The 20,024-nt window shown below is 38.7% G+C and overlaps 1 protein-coding gene across 4 annotated transcripts; it reads right to left on the reverse strand.

The window, feature by feature from the left end:
• Window positions 1-1,197: 1,197 nt before the first annotated feature.
• On the reverse strand, window positions 1,198-17,760 carry LOC113527937 (myosin phosphatase Rho-interacting protein). Of its 4 annotated transcripts, none has more exons than XM_053239250.1 (23): window positions 17,426-17,760; window positions 16,007-16,030; window positions 15,780-15,857; window positions 15,568-15,633; window positions 14,878-15,029; window positions 14,166-14,250; window positions 13,547-13,724; window positions 12,411-12,762; window positions 11,307-11,406; window positions 9,413-9,511; window positions 9,203-9,256; window positions 8,567-8,635; window positions 8,349-8,438; window positions 8,150-8,259; window positions 7,570-8,053; window positions 7,211-7,294; window positions 4,674-6,533; window positions 4,397-4,544; window positions 4,201-4,318; window positions 2,886-3,045; window positions 2,653-2,745; window positions 2,443-2,520; window positions 1,198-2,246 (listed from the first exon to the last, which is right to left on the reverse strand). In XM_053239250.1, the coding sequence occupies exons 1-23, from the start codon at window positions 17,549-17,551 to the stop codon at window positions 2,049-2,051; spliced, it is 4,806 nt and encodes a 1,601-aa protein (XP_053095225.1). In that variant the 5' UTR covers window positions 17,552-17,760; the 3' UTR covers window positions 1,198-2,048. The 4 variants fall into 4 exon arrangements, with proteins under 4 accessions (XP_053095225.1, XP_053095226.1, XP_053095227.1 ...); XM_053239251.1 differs by having other exon boundaries at window positions 4,674-6,530; window positions 17,426-17,759; XM_053239252.1 differs by having other exon boundaries at window positions 4,686-6,533; window positions 17,426-17,759.
• Window positions 17,761-20,024: the final 2,264 nt, after the last annotated feature.

Genomic DNA, 20,024 nt, shown 5'->3' on the forward strand with positions numbered 1-20,024 from the left:
TCTAGTACACTCTGAGCAAACAGCAAGAGTGTCAGGTCCTGAAACCAACAGCAATGTTGTGATTTCCTGGTCAGCTACACCTGAATGCAGAGGCCCCATTCACTCTTGGACCAGCCTGTTTTAGGCACACATCTGGAGTGGTAGAGTCGTAAAGGAGGAGGGTTATGTTAGGAGGTTCTTTAGGAGTGCTGAAACACTGCCTGTGTTTCCATGAATTGGTTTACATATCCTGCTGTTTTTTCTGTAGACCAAAGACCGCCTGATGTGGATGCTCTTGCAGGCTTAGTTACTGGACAACATGGGCAAGAGAACACTGTTCCATGCTGAGGTTATACCATTCTTTGAGCAGATTCCCTGGTGTTTGGCACCAGTTTAACAAATTCAAAAGCACCCAACTCTGAGCACACAGCAGACCCGGGGTAAGCTTTTATTAACATTTTCCATGACCCACACAGTAGAAACCATAGCTCACTGTCAGGAAAAGGGAAGAGAAATACAAACACAAAGCAAGGCTCTAGCCAGCACCCCTCTGGCCATACCATACTGCCAACTGCTAAAAATCTTGCATAAGCTGTTTACTGGATGGATGGATGGAAGGATGGATATGCGGGGGGGGGTTGTCTGCATAGTAGATACACTGGTACAATTCCCAGAATATTGTGCCTCATTATTTAAAAGAAAGTGGGCAATCAAGTAAGACATCAAAAACTATATAAATATGTGGGTATCTGAGGATAACTAGCATAGAAGTTTCCCACTCTGACCAGAGGAGAGCATTCAAGAAAAGACCAACATCCCAACCACCCAAAGTACCAATATTGGCATGCCAACAATTTTGCATGTGACTATATCCTAATACATACATCACTGCTAGGTGTCTTGGTCATTATTCAGAAGATGACAAGATGTATGAAAGAACCCAATGAAATGTAGCCAAGTACCTATTTGAAAATTCTGTGGTTTCTGTGAGCTCCATAGAATCTGAAGAATGTGAAAGAGAATAAGGAAAACAGATAGCAACATGGACTTGAAACAGCTGGATGTTCAACAAAACTAGAAAGTCTATTTCATTCAACTCAAAGGAATGAATAATTTACTGATTTTGTTTAGATATTTCAGAAATGTGACTAGAACGGGAGAAATCAAAGTGGTAATAAAAAGAATTTTAATAAAAAATAAAATATCAATGCTCATCTATTTTGTATTTCCACCTTTAATATGAAATAAATGTGAAATTTAAATTGTGTACTTTAACAGAACTTCAGTTACCTCTGTGAACAGAATCAAATTAGTTAAATAAATCACTATACAGCTTACTTAGATTTTTTTTAACCATCAAACCAATGTCTTACCCAATAAATGGTATTTGCCCTTGCCTACCACCTCCCTCACAGTACAAACTCTCTCATATAACAAAACAAATTATATTATACCACAAAAACAAAAATTAATACAGAAATATACAACACATATTTAGATGTATAGCATACAGTATATATAGGAATATGTTGCTACATTATCTTCTGACTGAGAGGTAAACACCATTTGCAAGATTTCATTTTGACTGCAACAATTAACTAACTTTGTTCATAATTAAAGATCTTTAAAGCTTTGTACAAAAAATAAAGATACAAAATCGACATCATGATTTAGATTCTAAGAAAAAGTATTTGCTGGTTTGGCCTTCTTGTTAAACCCTTAAATATTTTATGCATGCATCAGATGTGTGTGTATCTTTCCGTGCTGTAGAACCCATTTAACCCAAAACTCATTAACTATCCAAAGAACCCTTCTTCTCTTAGAGTGTAGATATTCATTATGGAAACACTGTGTCTGCCTTGCTATGATACAGAAACCTAACAAACATTCTGTGATGGACACAAATCTAAAAATTTTATCCTTTGATTAGTTTTACACCAATTGAAGGCTGTCTGATCTCTTCATTTGCACTGATAAACTTCACAAGCTACTTTATGGATATCCTAATAAAATTTAATATTGCATTTTAAATATCAGGTATGGAAAAATTTAGTGTAACATGATATTTGTCAGCTTTTAAATAGCACAGGCTGGGAGGAAGCAGCAAGTGGAGTAGCTGGCGTCGTCTTCTTTATAGACTCTTCTAAGGCCTCATAAACTAGTCTCAGATTCTCATTCAGCTGTGAAATTTGTTGTTCTGCTGTCTCCTTGACCAAGTTGAGTTCTGTCTGAATTTCTTGGAATCTCTCTGAAGCAACTTTTTGATCCTGCAAATGAAGTAATATAAATAAAGAGGGATATGAAAATTGACTGTGACCCTGCCCAGGATAGAGCAGTTACAGAAGATGAATGAATGAAAGCACATTCAAAGTAAATTGATCATTCATTTTGATTATTCATGATGAAACACTCATGATTCATGATGAAAGACTGTGGTTTGGATAAGCTCCTTATTGTTCTTACCATTTTGGCAGCATAGAGTTCATTTTTTAAAATGTCAATTTCCTGTTCCTGACAGAACTCTTTTACCTGGAGCTTGATCTGAGAGTAGACAGATAAATATTATAGATACCAGTCTAACCAGAGTGATGCCAATATCACTGATAATCAGGATCTCTAACAAGTCCTAAGAATTAATCAAAAAATCTAAAATAAAAAAAACAGTGCACTAACCATCAGTTCATATTGTTCCCTATCATGATTACAACCATCCTTTGCCACTGTTGACAATCTCATGATCTCCTCAGCAAGGTGACTAGTTAGCTCCTATACAACAGGCAAACATTCAGTTCATTATATATTCATCAGCACACAGCAATATAACCGATATCAGAACATATATATCAGAACATATACATATCAGTGAACCAATTATTAGGATAAAAGTTTGTATTATTTTGCATTACCTGATTGTGAGCACTAAGTGCTAGGTTCTGGCACTGATACTGCTGTAGAGCGTCTCTCTCTGCCTGCAGAGCTTCAGCCAGGTGCATATTCTCCAGACATTTTTGCGTGTACTGCTCAGACAATGCATCCAGCTCCCTCTGAACTGCTGACAACTCCTCACTAACATACACACACACACATAGAACTATTACATAGTAATATTTTGCTTAGTACCAATACACCCACTTATGTGTATGTATCTGGAAAAAAAACACAATAACACTTCATGATGGAAAAAATCCTTTGTACAAGGTTGATTGTACAAAGTTTTGTACATTTATTGTACACTTTATTAAAATTAAATACAGAAATATAGTATTCAGGGCCTTTACTCTGTATTTTTTGTAGAGTAGTTTGGCAGTGCTGATAGCCTTAAATATTCTTGGGTATGATGCTCCTAGTTCCTGTTGCAAAAGCATCCCAAAAGCAAGATCCTGCCACCACCATGCTTCACCATAGGGAAGGTAATGAGCAGTGCCTGGTTTCTTTCTGATGTAATGGTTGGCATTTTAGCAAAAGAATTCTATCTCTCTTTCATCAGATTATAGAATCTTTTTTCTAATGACTCAAGATTCATTTAGGTGCATACTGGCAAACTCCAACTGAGCAGTCATGTGTCCTTTACTGAGGAGAGGCTTCTGTCTGGCCTCTGTACCATAAAGGCCTGACTGATGGAGTACTACAGAGGTCTTTCTTATGATCCCCACACAAGACCTCTGGAGGGGCCATCATATTGGCTACTGGGTTCATCATCACCTCTCCCCTGTTGTATAGCCCTGGAAATGTCTCAATGGTTCAGAACTTCCATTTAAGACTGATGGAAGCTACAGTATTCTGCAGGACCTTGAGGATCAATCTTGAGGATGATCAATCAAACATGATGACCCTCAGCCCAATTTAGTGGCATAGCAGGGTCTGAACATTTGAGTAAATGTGATATTCTAGTTTTTGTTTTATTCTAGTTTACAAAACTTTGTCAAAATCTGTTTGTGTTTTCAGTGTAGAGTATATTTTGCAAGAAAAAAAAAATTAATCCATTATACAATAAACTGAAGTGGTGTGAATACTTTACCAAGTACCAAATACTAATATACACACATTATATTAACACAAACATTATAGCAATGTTGTAGTTGGTACCACATAAATACACAGAGGAAAAAAGCTGTCATTAAAATTTCATTGTAACTTAAATGATCATTTTCAATATGGTATTATATACTGTTTCTGACTGCAACAAAATGTATGTATGATGTCTGACCTTTGTTCCATTACCTGTGATTTTTCAGTATCACGTCAATATTTGTGCCACCGCTATAGGTCTTCTCCCGACATGCCTTCTGAAGCATTTTCTCCAGCTCTGAGCTATGGGCTCTCTTCATAGTTTCTATAACTGTAGATGGTCACAAGAACAGTTATTCAGAAAATCAGATTGAGAAATGACCATACTTACACAAATAAAAGCACGTACCAGTGAGACAGGCGGCCACTTCTTCAGTTAGAAGTCTTTCTTTCTCCTCCTTTAACAACTCCTGCTCCCGCTGGTGTTTGAGGAGAAGGACTTCTGTGGCTTTCCTATGAGACTCCCTCAACAAGGTGATGCCCTGTTCAAATCCAGCCTTAAGAGAAAGAGCAAAACAAAATACCACATTAGGTTAGGTTAAATAAGATGAAAAAAATGTAGTTAGTGGGGTGCATTAAAAAAAAAAGTATAATTCTAAAGTGAAGGATAAAAATGATAGAACAACCATTATGTCCACCTTGAGTCTCTCCTTGTCCTTTTCGTGTTGCTGCTGTAGAGATGTCAGTCTCTCAGATAGCAGGTGCTCCAGTTCCTTAATTCGACTTTTCAAATAGGTAATAGTTTCTTTCCCAGTGCCTTCACTGACCTCAGGTTTTTCATTAACAGCCATGATGTTCTGTTCCAGCATCTCTTGGTTTTCAGTTTGTATTGCTACAGATTTTTGCATTATTACAGAATGACTCAGCTTCTCTACCAAATAAGCAGCCATAATGTCCATGACAACACTGATTATAGGATAGAATGTATTTGTTTTCTGAAACTGCCTTGTTATCTCAGAAAGAGTTTCATTATTGGTAAATGATTCCAATTTAGATGTTACATGATCAATCAGGATCAATCTCTTCTCCATGTGCTCTTTCAGACCTTTCCACATAACATTATTTTGTTCCTTCTCCATTTTTCCATCATTTATACCAATAATGTCAGGGTTACTTGAAGATGTATTGCCTGAATTATCTGGTCCTGAATTGCTGCTCAGGGTTAGTGGGTTACAACTGATACTTTTGTAAATGCTGAGGGCTGAAAGGTACATTTTAACTTCCCCTAGTTTCATCTCGGCACTCCGTAGTAGACAGGCAGCTTCCTCATTCTCCAAGTTATCAGAGGTAGCGCTCTTTAAAGTGTTCACAAAGCTTTCCCAAATGTCTTTTTCCAATTGTAGCCTCCTTAACACTTTGGGGTTCATCTGTGCAGTCTCATGTTCTGAGACAGATTCTGGCATCTCATTTCCAGCTAGTTGACGGATGACCTCTATTAACAAACTAAACACATTGGACCTCTTCTTTAATGCTACTTCAACTGTTTCTATTCTGTTCTGATGCTGCTCGTCTTTTGTGTGTGCCAATCCTTCACACAGAGGTATATTAGATTCTAGCTCTCTTTCCAACATCATGTTTTTCGTGTCATCCTCCATTATCTTCTGACTATTCTGAACCTCTAATTTCATGAGAGAGGTGTTCTGGGTCTGTAGTTCCTTACATGTCAGAGTTGAAAGCCATTGTTGGCTCACCAACTCAGAGACTTTGAACTCCAGCACCTGCACACACTGATGGAGTCTATCAATTATTTCTGGAAATGCTATTTTGTATTCACTGTCCATGTTTAACAAGCCCAGGCCTCTAAGCGTAGCCTCCTTCAGCTGCAGAGTTTGATGAGTGTCTTTCAGATTATCCTCCATTTCTGCTAGCTGAGTCTGTGCCTCCTGGAGTTGCCCACAGCTCCTGGCCAATTCCAATTCCAAACACTCCACTATGGACTCCAGTTCTGGCTGGTGGCCATTTGGTTGAGAGAAAAGCTCTGCCTTAAGCCTGTCTATCTCTCGGTCTGCTTCAGCTAGCTGGTTTACCAGTTCTTGATTCCGCTGGTTAAGGGCCTCATTTTGTCTAGTCAGGAATTCAGCTTCCTGAGATAACAGCTTCACCATGGCTTGATCTGAAACAGTACCTTCTCTTATCATCAGCGCAGTTCTTTCACTGAACATTCTGGCCCAAGTAGGGTCATCTCCCAAGTCTCTGCTTGCCTGGCACAAACCAAGTGAACTGAGGCTCTTAATGGGTTTGTCAGAAGTAATTCCCTGATGCAACAGATTGCATTCACTCTTTCTTTTAGGTTCATTTGTGAATTCAGAGTTGGACTGGGATAAAGGATAAAGGTCCAGGAGGTCACTGATCTGTTGTCTTCTTAGATCTTTCAAACTCACAAGCCCTTTGGGCTCTTGGTACTTGTCAGTCAGACTGGGATTTTGTTTATTTGGACCTATCTTCTGAGGTTCCCATTCGGTTCCAGGATCACATGTTGGTTCCTGCTTCAGTGAGGAATGAAATATTTGGTCAGGTCTGTTCATCCTAATGTAACAAATTCAAAATGTGTCCTCTGAAGGATTTTAACTTGAGCAATCTACATAAACGATAACAATTGAATGATACGTTATATTGCCAAAAGTATGTGGACACCTGACCATCACACCCATATGTGCGCCTTTCCCAAACTGTTGCCACAAAGTTGGAAGCACACAATTTTATAAGATGTCTTTGCATGCCGTAGTATGCTTTGTATGCATTACAATTTCCCTTCTCTGGAACTAAGGGGCCAACCTCAAACACGTTCCAGCATGACAACACCCCTATGCAAAAAATGAGGTCCATAAAGACATGGTTTGCAAAGGCTGGAGGTTGGAAGAACTTGAGTGGCCTGCACAAAGCCTTGATCTCAACCCCACTGAACACGTTTGGGATGAACTGGAACACTGACTGTGCCCCAGGCATCCTCGACTGACATCAGTGCCTGACCTCACTAATGCTGTCTGAATGGACAAATCCCCACAGCCATGTTCCAAAATCTAGTGGAAAACCTCCACTCTTTCTGGAAGGCTATTATAACAGCAATGGGAAAATTAAATCTGGAATGGTCACGCGTCCACAAACTTTTGGCCATATATACCATGAATTTGACCCATGAGACAATAATGAATTGTAATCCTACCCCCAAACTCCAGTCTGTGCCATGTGCATGATCTTGTGAGTATTCCTGATTTGCTGACTCTGACCGGACAGTCAGTTCCTCCATCTGATGTTCAAAACAGACACAAAAACATACATTCACTCAAACTACACTTTTAGCAGATTAATAAACATATAAAATCACTGCAATATCAAGAGAAACAGCAAAAAGCAGAGCTTGGTACAGTTATTTGGCATCACATATAATACCAAAAAGAGCTCTACTATAGGCATTTACCTATTTATTTATTTATAACTCTATTATTTTAAATTATTTATTGAACATAATGCAATGAATTATGGCCTCAGCACAGTCCTCCAAGAAAACATATCTCCACTCACTCTCTTCCCGTAATGTTCTAGAAGTTTCTTCAGCTCAACAGAGTCCTCACTCTGGTATTCTGGGTAAAGCAGCACCCTCTTCTCCTCTCTGATAGCCATCTTCTCCACCTGCAGCCAACATTCTTCAATCTCCCTCATTCTCTCTTGCTGCTGATTCTCCTGTGTAGAGCTGTTCCTCTCATCTAAGGGGCATACTGAGGACCCCATCACGATGGCATACCTTTGCCTGCGCTCCTCTCTTCCCCTCCGCCTACTGATGCTCTCTTCTGCATTCTGCTCTACCCTCTCTTGTTCTCTGGTCCCTTCCTGGATTAACATATCAGTCCAGCGGGAAGTTTTAGGGCGGCCTCGGCGCCTCCTATAGTGATCAGATCTCTGTTTTGTGCAGCACTTTTCATTGACAGGGCAAGACAGAGACATGGATTCTTGAGTAACATCTGGCCCAGAGTGAGGGCCCACTCTGGATGGACAGTTATCTGGAATGCTGAACAAAATTAAAGTGAATTGAATGTTCAGTTTTTCTGGTGCTAAAGTCTGCAATTTAACAGATGTTCTCTCTGACTTGTTTATATGTATTTACCTGGCAACATCTGGGGCATTCTGGTCCTGAATATTCTTTGTAAGAGCCTGGATCCAGTTTTGTCGCTTCCCAGCAGTTGTAGTGGCCAACTTGTAGACCATTCTATGAGTCTAGGTGGGTCACTTATTATTTAATTCATCTAAAATAAATAGTTTTATCTATTATTGTAAAATGTCTATTTAGAAATGATTTGGCATACCCATAGTTCAAAGCCAAAGTTCCTCTGATCATGAAGCTCAGTCACTCTGTGACAAGTAGTCAGGTCAATTTCTCCTACTAGTTGTGATACCTTTAAAGAAAAACAATATTATTAAGAACAATCTCTAAATATTGTCTGTTAATATTCTGAAACTAATAAGCATACACAGAGAATTTGTTGTGATGTGATGTAATGGAAAGGAAAATCTGTGAGCTTGCCTCCTCTGCTCCAGAGTCAAAGTAATAACGTAGGCTATGAGCAGACAGCACAAACCAGTACTTCCTCCACTGGAGAAAACAGACATCAGCAGATGTGATATGATTATGTCATTGTGTCATTATATAAACATACATATTATTATTATTTATAGTATTTTCCCAAAATAGCACCACTTCATATGAAAAAAGAATAGCATATAAATAATAATATCACAATTATAAGTGGAAAAAAAATACAGCATCACCCATTATGGTACTACTGAGACCAGATAAGATTCATTTAAGATTTAAACTCTTAAAATAATACGTGGTTTTGTTTGGTTTTGGCACAATAGAAAAGAGAGCTTCCTGGAATGCCTCCATACTGAAGAAAAAGCAATGTCAATTCAAATTAGATATAATTTACCTGGGTTTTTTTTCTAAAGGTCCTTTCATACTAGGCAATAGACGGGGAACACAGACTTGAAAATGATTGATTTAGATAGGAAATCCCAGCAATATAATGGTATTAATTACATAACCCTACTTCCCCATATAAAACTAATCCAGCATAATTAGGGCTTTTTTTTTTTACTTGTTTATAAGGAGATTCCCTCAAGTAAACAAATATGAAATATGAAAATCCCAAGTACTCACCCGATCATGGTCATCCATGAAGAGCCACCCTTTTTTGAAGTTCAAAAGGTCTGGCTATAAAAACAATCAATTTAATATGTGCTTTAGCAAAACACTTTTTGTGTTCAGACAATATATAGACAAAACTGTATGCATCTGACTGAAAATCACTATACTTCAGCTTCAAAGTGAACCAAAATATGTATGTATATATCAATACCAATCACTCACCGTCATGGTAGACTCTGAAGCTTTGATTTCCACTGTCTGCAGTCTTCTCAGAGGAGGAATGTTGCTTTGTGGTGCTTCCAGCAGTCCTACAGACTTCTCCTGCACATTGATACAACCAATATATTTATAAACACCCATAGGTTAGTTTTATGTCAGTTGTGAATTGAATGTGCTATGATTCAATAACAAACGTTTATGGATTGTTTTTCTTAGTTTGGTTACCATCAGACTTGCACAAAAAAAAACCCTGAATACATTTTTTTTCCCCTCTGGAAAGGCAGGAAGTTGAAGTATGCAAGGGGTCTAGCCCCGAAAAAGCTAATATGTAAAAAGAGAGACAGGTTCCCCATTTCCCAATGTCCCTGCAATAACTGTATAGACACAAAGGACACGTCTCTAGTTTCAAACTGGATTGCACCATTACTTTTATTCATACGCCGATATTGTCTGTGTTCCTATTTTCTTACATATGAATAAATATGATGTCACTGATGTTATGTAATCGTGATGAGTGAAGGTACGAAGATGAGTATGAGTAATCTGGGAATCCAACATAAATAAAACAAAGTACAGGTGACCCATGAGCAATGGAATAGACAAAATATTGCAGCAGATATTACGAACAGGGAGGAAACACACAAAAAAAACATGGTTACATGCCTGGAATTCCCATGCATGATGGTGCTAAGTGAATTATCTTCTACTCAAAGACAGCAAACACATTCAAGTATCGACACTGCCTGAGGCCAGTTGACTCATCGCAGGCTCACAATATACATGCCAGCCTAATTAAGGGTCTGTTGATGCGGATGACGCTAGGAATCGACAACAGTACTTACATACATGCATACTTGCATATCAGTGGCTTCCTACTATCAAATCACAGTATGCTTCCTCCCTATAAACATCTGGTCTTGTGAGTCATGGCCCCAGGATAAACTGCTCAAACCAGCTGTGCTTTGGTTTCAGCGCCGCAAAGCAAATGACTCAAAATAAAAAGCTAGACTGAAAAGGTGACGATTTGATACTGACTTATGAATATAGGGTCTGTAAGGCACAGCTGAGGTCCCTGTGTTTAACTGCTCTTTAGACAACATTTTACATATTTATAACACCAACAAGGGTTTTTTTGCATCACAGGATGCAAAAATAAACCTGCATAAAACCTCTTGCTTCCGTACTTACTAGAAAAGAAAACCCTTAAAAAAAAAATTGCAGTCACTAAACCGGAATTCATATTTCCTTCTAGTAAGCAAACATTAGGCATGAAAAGTTGCAAAAGCTTATCTTTTACAAGGATAATTGCTCCCAATGTGATTCTCCAATATATGATTATATATATATATATATATATATATATATTCTTGATAAATCTGGCACAATGGATCTCTTACATTAAATCTACAATAAATTCCAGTTTGGTAAAACTGCAATTACTTATTTGGGTAGGAAAGTTGGAATTATTCAAGGCAGTCTGTCATAGCTACAGGAACTACCATTTTAACAGCAAAAAGATTAATTTATGAAAATAATGCAAGATATAAGGTTGTCAAAATTATTAGTAAATTGCAATTTGCTATTCCCCTGAGAGCCGCTGTGCTCTTGACTGTGTTTCCTGATTGACAGTGGTAATTTGGTGGAGCTTTTTTTTTTGTCCTTACAAGTGTAGTAATATACACGCAGTCGTGGTGTGGAAAGCAATCAATGTTAAACAGTCACCTTAAGCGTCTGGTTTATTAACCTACACATCATGGTCCAGTTGTAGTTATATTAAACATTAAAATGACAATATCAGTCACTGGTTCTGGTAATGAGGGATTACTATTATAAATAATAGTGATGTCCCTGAGACATAGGCCCCACTTCATTTTAAATTACCACTGGCACACATTACCGTGTTCTGGATGTGGCCAGTTTGACTTCTGCTGCTGCACTCTGGACACATTTTACACTGTTTTTCATTTTCATTAGTCCAACACTCATCCCCAGGCATGCTATGATAAACAGAAACAAAGAGGGAGATAGCAAGAAAGATACAAGCAGAAGATCACAAAACCACAAAAGCTTCACATCCAGGTCTAAAGTCACTCTAATTCTAAGATTCATTAAACCTCATCACTGATCACATGTGACTAAACTGTTTTGCAGGTTGGTCTTTGCCACTCTATAAAAACATGTTCCCTTTACAGAAGTAGGTATGCACAAAGATAAGACCCATCTGTCATGTATGGTTTAAGAGTTTAGGACTTTTCATGTGCATATGTGAAGCAGGACGAGTTCAAATCAGATGACCAAACATATTTCTTAGGAAGGAATGAAACTGACAAAACATGCACTATCTGTTGAAAAATGCCACTGTAAATTACGGATTTATGCATTGGGGTAAGTCTACTGGTATTTGTGTGGAAAAAAGCAAATATGTAAAATCTCAACCTTGGGGCCCCTTGTTATTATGGAGTTGACATGTGAAGCATTTTTCAAATAATAACTGAAACTGTTTTTAAACATGCCTAATATTTCATTGGCTTAGTCTATCTATTTAATTTGGAGCATCAAAGCATCATTTTACACCAGACCATATTGGCACCTTGTCCCTTAAAATGGGCTCCAAAAAAAAAGGTTGAGAACCACATGTTTACTTGTTTCTAATTTTTTTTTAAATTCATTATAGTCCCTGAAAAGCAAAAAGACTGATGATGGCCAGTTTGTAGTGACACTGGCTTACATTTACCAGCTTTTGGAGATTAGCGCTTGAGGAAATTTGAAAGCAGTCTGTCTGCTAATGGTGGGGTTAAGGCCTTTGATCTGGTGCTCTGCATAAGCTGTGATACAAGTAAAATGTTGTAACTGCATCAAAGCCATCTGCTGTCCCTTGCTGAAAAACTGTCTTTAGTTTAAGGTTTGTCTTTGGCCCAGTAAGTACACACAGATGCAGAAAAGGAACAAGTTCTTAAATAGCCTAAACTTCTACAGGCATCAGTGCATTTTGTAGCTTTACCTGCACGTGATGAAGCAAGAATCCTTGCCGTTCTTATCTTCTTGTGTCCCAGCATGGAGTTCTTCAGTATTTTCTTGGTCTTGTGTCATATGCTTTGCTAATGATGAGGACATAGTATGTTTTTTAGCACAGTTCTCTGCATCATCCTCTTGCCAATGTAGAGAGTGGGAAGCACTGCTGTTGAGAGGCAAATCAGATGGAGACAGGTCACGGGTCACAGTTCTCCACGGCTCAGGGCTGTGGACAGATGTCGGATGATGGTGAAAGGACAACTGAAGGCTCGAACCACCCTCAGCTTGATGTGTGTCTACACTGAAGGTCTCCTGATTAATGTCATGAGTTTTCAACTTTCCTATGGAGAGAGAAACCTTGGACTCATATGATGTAAAAAGAAAATTTATACATTGGCCATGCAACATATCAAAAATGATAGTTAGTTGGTAATTATCATTTCAGATCCCCATACACACGTATGATATATATTTTATCAGGGTTATGTGGTAGATGACTGCAGGTAGTGTTCTAACAGCCCACTGTTGTATAAACATGGCATGGCAACAGCCAATATGTGACCCACAATCAAAACAGCATCTGTAAATTGCAGTTTGTTACAGAGGTTTACTATATGCCACACTCTATAAAGAAGATCCTCAGAGGCTGATCTGGCCCTGCATCTCTCTAATGAGAAGCCCTGGAGGAAAAGTCTACACAGGAAGGCTTTCTTCTTGTCGAAATCACATCCTGTCTGGTTTTCTAGGAGTCTGGCATTACTATGAGTGGGAAGTGCAATCTGGTAGCATTTTGTAAAATAACATTCAACCTATGATGGTTAATTAGACAAGACTTCTTGATTTATAATAATGAGAACTGAAAGTATATAAACTATATACCAACTGCATTTCTCATTACTCTTGTAAGCATTCTGTTTATTAACTGTATGTAAGAAATTAAGCAAAATCAAAAAGAAATCTCATGAAAAGAAAGAAAAATCAAATTCTAATAATCTTTCTTGGACAGTGACTAGAAGCCAGTGCTTTGGTTTTCCTTAACTGAAATCCTTTATTCTAAACACAACACAAATGGGGAAAAAAAAAAACCAATGTCTACTTGCCAATTCCTTGTTTTTGCACACTTGCCTGAGCCGAGGGAATCAGAATCAGGGGTGGTAACATTCACATCCTGGCCTACGTTCATATCCTCAGTTTTCTCACTTGGTTCATCTTCCTCCCTTGGGTAACGTAGTTTATTGTCTTCTACTGTTCCTGTGTATGCAGCTCCAATGCTGCACACAGGTTTTATTATAGATGCTTCCTCCTAAGAAGCAGATACATTGCAGCTAGATCAGAGATCTCATTGCCATTCTAAGCACACAAATAAAATGAAATTAAATAACACTTTATATAGACTAATTATTGCTGAAATAGTGCTGTTCAGCTTGCAGTAGCTGATCTTTGTCATTGACAAAGTTATTGTTATTGACAAAGTTATTGTTATTTAAATTAAATAATGACCACGAGCTCAAAATGCAGACGGGTGAACTGTATGAATTATAGCACTTTGCTTTTGTGGTCCCCCACTTTTTAAAGGACTGAAAGTAAGCTCAGATGCTCCATGGCCAGGTGTGTATTATCCCTTCATTATTTCACACACAGGCAAGTAGATAAAAGGTCTATAGTTGATATAAAGGTTTATAGTTGATGAAGTGTGGCTTTATACAGAGAGCTGTACTGTAATAACTGTAGAACAACTTGTCACCTGTGAGGGAACAGGCGTCCTGCTTCCTTTTTTCCTTCGCCTTTGTTCATTGGTCTGTCTGAAAACTAGAAGCTGCTCGCACCAACTGTAGAAAGATTCAAACGCACAGAAGGGCATCATAAAAATTACAGCTGTAATAATAATACTGTCCTACAAGTTTTACTGTCCCCGCCTACTGCAAAACTGATTTAACCCTTCATAAGTCCAGTCATTCACACAGCACAGGATTCTTTCCCCCCAAAATCTTATCTTCTTAAAACTATCCATAGCAGCTATTAAAAATTATTTGCATTCATCTATGTCACCCAAAGTGTGTTACATTTATCCTTTATTTGCTTCTATGGCCACAAGGATTAACTGGCAAAATCGACAATGTGCACTATGAAAATATTTGATTTTCATTGTCAACACTTTTATTGTCCACAACAAAAATGCTCTGAGGCAAAACTTCATGTCTAATATAGGGGTAGGCTATATGAATACAAATATGTCACTGAAACATTGAAATAATCAATACATTATTTGATTATTTAAAGACATAGCTGGAATAAATAATTTGATAAATTAAAAAAGAGAAAAAAATTGTTAGTAATATTGTTAGTGAAAAAAAAAACACTTGCTTTGTGTGCCAGTGGTATTTATTTATGAATGACAAATCTTCAGAAAAGGGTTAAGCCCTTGCTGTATTGTTCTACTGAGACCCATCACTGACCCACTGATGATCTCTTTGCTGTCTCCACGGATGTAAATCTCTTGGTCTGGAGTGATGATGCACAGTGTGTTTTTCTGTCCTGTCCTGTCCTCTGCGTCAATCACATCAGTGCACTGATGCAAGTTCACAGTTCCTTGGGGAACTGTACTTGGCTGAAACACAATTATATTTTTATCTTTATAGTCATTCATTTGGCAAACAAAGTGACTTTATCCAAAGTGACTTTAAAATGATACAGAATCCAGTTCAAGCATCTAACTGTTAAAGGAGCTGACAGGGATACAAATGCTTCCAGACATCTCTGTAATTTGACCAGAAATATGTGCGAGATGGTTGTGGGATGAACAAACAAAGCTACAACTAAACACAACTGGAATAAATACTAGTATTCTGGAGTGATAGGACATAAAGTAAATGAAATAATCACAGATAGCAAAAACAGACCACTCAGAACAGTGAGTGTCCAGCCAGAAGAGAGTCAGACAGCTATCAGATCTATAACGTTGCTTGATTACAGAAATCTGGGTAAAGTGTGGGCAGAGACTACAAGTACGACTTAGAGTTCGTGATAGAGCTCTAAGCAAAGCAGCCACACATCTGGCTACAACATGTACAAGATTCTCATAAATCAGTGCCATAACACAGTCAGATGTATTCCTGCTCATCTGGTTGTGTGTGAGCGTCCCTTACCAACTCATCAAGAGCAAACTCTAAGCAGCCGTGCTCATACAGGATGAAAAAGCGACGCTGCCATTTCTGAGAGTGCAAAAAAAGGATAAACACATTGTGTTAACAGACTGCCTAGACACAAATTCAAACAACAAATTAATTCAATGCTATGTTGTTTTGTCTACATGTAGCAACAGACATTTGTGAAGTTCTGAATAATTATGCTTTGGTACCCTGGACCGCTGCATTGGACTGTCGAAATCCAACCCTTCAGGTGCAAGGCAGAGCCAGCTTGCATAGATGGGTTTCACCTGTTTGCAATGAATAGAGAGCTCATAAGAGTGATTAAAAGGCTAGAGCAAAGGAACAATTTAAAGGAAATATAGTTTCACATATTTCCTTTCCTTTGTGCTGGGGTGGTACCCATATTTTTTGTACCTTTTAATAATTTTAATTTTACCTGTAAAATATGGATATAGTATAGCTGTAAAAAAAAAAAAAAAGATTTAAGGTATATAATTGGACATAAATCACCTTTTAGTTTAAAGATTGCAGCTCTCTTATTAAAACATACATACTAAAAGTACAATAAGAAACCTCTCTAATTAAAACATACATACTAAAGGTACCAAAGGAAACCTCTCTTATTAAAACATATATACTAAAGGTACAATAAGAATCCTCTCTTATTAAACATACATACTAAAGGTACAATAAGAAACCTCTCTTATTAAAACATACATACTAAAGGTACAATAAGAAACCTCTCTTATTAAAACATACATACTAAAGGTACCAAACGAAACCTCTCTTATTAAAACTAAAGGTACAATAAGAAACCTCTCTTATTAAACATACATACTAAAGGTACAATAAGAAACCTCTCTAATTAAAACATACATACTAAAGGTACAATAAGAAACCTCTCTTATTAAACATACATACTAAAGTTACAATAAGAAACCTCTCTAATTAAAACATACATACTAAAGGTACCAAAGGAAACCTCTCTTATTAAAACATACATACTAAAGGTACAATAAGAAACCTCTCTTATTAAAACATATACTAAAAGTACAATAAGAAACCTCTCTTATTAAAACATACATACTAAAGGTACAATAAGAAACCTCTCTAATTAAAACATACATACTAAAGGTACCAAAGGAAACCTCTCTTATTAAAACATACATGCTAAAGGTACAATAAGAAACCTCTCTTATTAAAACACACATACTAAAGGTACAATAAGAAACCTCTCTTATTAAAACACACATACTAAAGGTACAATAAGAAACCTCTCTTATTAAAACATACATACTAAAGGTACCAAAGGAAAGGGATAAGGAGTCAAGGAAAAATACAATTTAGCACCTTTCTTTTCCTGAGTGTATCTAAGCTTCACAGACTCCACTGTGAGAACCTTTAAACAACTGATATTTAGTAATTTATTATTAAAATGACCTTTTAGCCTATAATGGGATACATTGTGTAGAGTTAGTGTAGTGTAATAGTGTAGCCCTTGTGTTTGGTTTCCATAGACTTTCTCCACATATTAGCATTTTCTTTAAAATTAGGTGCTTGACGAAAACTTTGGAATACAAATATATTTTGACACGAAGACAAAAAAAAAAAAAAAAAAAAAAAAAAAAAAACGCTGCCAATATGTCCATCAAAAAGTAAGCAAATTGGTAACAAGCTGAAACTTATTTTAATTTCGACGGTCTAAATATTTCTCCAAGTAAGACAGGTCTGTGTGTTTGTTTTCGAAATACTGTGTCGATTAAGTGTGAATCCCTCCATTAGAAGCTCTGGATACACAGTTGTTGAAGCTTGAGCTAACTGAATTAGCATATTGTTAAAGCGGTCATTAGTTTACCTGCTCCATTTCCTCGCGCGTCGTCACGTGCAGCTCGCGGGATTTAAAGCAGTTCTGACATCTGCTTTGGTCGAACACGTTCGCCTGGAACTTATTACACGAAACCTCCATTTTCACCAGCGACATAGTTCTTCCTATTTCTGTTTCAGTCAACAAGCTGTTAGTGTCTGCCGGCCCAGGTTACATCCATTTAAAGCGGGAGTGGAAAGAGCTGTTTCCTCACTGTGACAGGGGAGGCGACACTGATGAGCAAAACACAGCGTGAGTCAAGAACAGCTCACCACCAGCAGCACAGAGACACAACACGACCTGCTCTGACGCTGAGGTGGATCTGCTCTGACAGTGAAGGGGGATCTGCTCTGACAGTGAGAGGGGACCTGCTCTGACGCTGAGGGGGATCTGCTCTGACAGTGAGGGGGAAAATACTCTGACAGTGAGGGGGGGATCTGCTCTGACACTGATGGTGCATCTGCTCTGACACTGAAGGGGGATCTGCTCTGACACTGAGGAGGGATCTGATCTGACATTGAGAGGGATCTGCTCTGACACTGAGGAGGGATCTGTTCTGACACTGAGAGGGGACCTGCTCTGACAGTGAGGGGGGATCTGCTCTGACAGTGAGGGGGGACCTGCTCTGACGCTGAGGGGGATCTGCTCTGACGCTGAGGGGGATCTGCTCTGACAGTGAGGGGGAAAATACTCTGACAGTGAGGGGGGGATCTGCTCTGACACTGATGGTGCATCTGCTCTGACACTGAAGGGGGATCTGCTCTGACAGTGAGGGGGGACCTGCTCTGACAGTGAGGGGGGATCTGCTCTGACAGTGAGAGGGGACCTGCTCTGACACTGAGGGGGATCTGCTCTGACAGTGAGAGGGGACCTGCTCTGACGCTGAGGGGGATCTGCTCTGACAGTGAGAGGGGACCTGCTCTGACGCTGAGGGGGATCTGGTCTGACAGTGAGGGGGAAAATACTCTGACAGTGAGGGGGGGATCTGCTCTGACACTGATGGTGCATCTGCTCTGACACTGAAGGGGGATCTGCTCTGACACTGAGGAGGGATCTGATCTGACATTGAGAGGGGACCTGCTCTGACAGTGAGGGGGGATCTGCTCTGACAGTGAGGGGGGACCTGCTCTGACAGTGAGAGGGGACCTGCTCTGACGCTGAGGGGGATCTGCTCTGACGCTGAGGGGGATCTGCTCTGACAGTGAGGGGGAAAATACTCTGACAGTGAGGGGGGGATCTGCTCTGACAGTGAGGGGGGATCTGCTCTGACAGTGAGAGGGGACCTGCTCTGACGCTGAGGGGGATCTGCTCTGACAGGGAGAGGGGACCTGCTCTGACGCTGAGGGGGATCTGCTCTGACAGTGAGAGGGGACCTGCTCTGACGCTGAGGGGGATCTGGTCTGACAGTGAGGGGGAAAATACTCTGACAGTGAGGGGGGGATCTGCTCTGACACTGATGGTGCATCTGCTCTGACACTGAAGGGGGATCTGCTCTGACACTGAGGAGGGATCTGATCTGACATTGAGAGGGATCTGCTCTGACACTGAGGAGGGATCTGTTCTGACACTGAGAGGGGACCTGCTCTGACGCTGAGGGGGATCTGCTCTGACGCTGATGGTGGATCTGCTCTGACAGTGAGGAGGGATCTGATCTGACACTGAGGGGGATCTGCTCTGACACTGAGGAGGGATCTGCTCTGACACTGAGAGGGGATCTGCTCTGACACTGGGGGGGGGTCTCCTCTGAGACTGAGGGGGGATCTCCTCTGAAACTGAGGGGGATCTGCTCTAAAACTGAGGGGGGATCTGCTCTGACATTTAGAGGGGATCTGCTCTGACACTGAGGGGGAACCTGCTCTGACACTGAGGAGAGACTGGTTTCTTTAAATAGTCGTAGTATTACAGCTTTATTCTAGAAATATTGCTAATTTTTTTCATCATATCAGACATTACAGCTTTTTTTCTGCAGATTTTACAACTTTACTCTTGAAATATTGTGATTTTTTGATTGTAATGTCAGACATTATGGCTTTTTTTTTTTTTTTTTTTTACAAATTTTACAACAATCAGACAGACATTACAGCTTTTGATTTTTTGGTAATGTCAGAAATTACTACTTTTTCCCCCAAATATTATGACTTTATGCTCAAAATCTACTTATTTAAACAGCGGCCCTAAAATGCTGTTGTAGGGGGGAAAAAGTGGGGAAAAAAAATACAAGATTTAAAAATGAAGTCAGTAAACTGTTTGACAAAATGAAAATCAAGTAAATAAACATGTATGTCCATTAAAAATTAATACAATAAATGAATACTTTTAATCTACTAAAATAACATCTAAAATAAATCTATCTTTTATCATTAGAAGTTTTGTATTTTATTTTATATTATTAAATTTAAAAAGAAAATTAAAATTAATCACATCATAAAATAATTACAAGAATATTTAAATAAATAAATAAAATAATTTTAAAAATAGATTATCATTAGATGATTAGGTGATAAAATATTTTTGATTATTTTATGTGTTAAATCAAAACTCTTATTATTATATTAATTTTTAATTCACACATATCATTAGATTTTTCATT

Source organism: Pangasianodon hypophthalmus, chromosome 13, assembly GCF_027358585.1.
Source record: "Pangasianodon hypophthalmus isolate fPanHyp1 chromosome 13, fPanHyp1.pri, whole genome shotgun sequence".
Lineage (NCBI taxonomy): Eukaryota > Metazoa > Chordata > Actinopteri > Siluriformes > Pangasiidae > Pangasianodon > Pangasianodon hypophthalmus.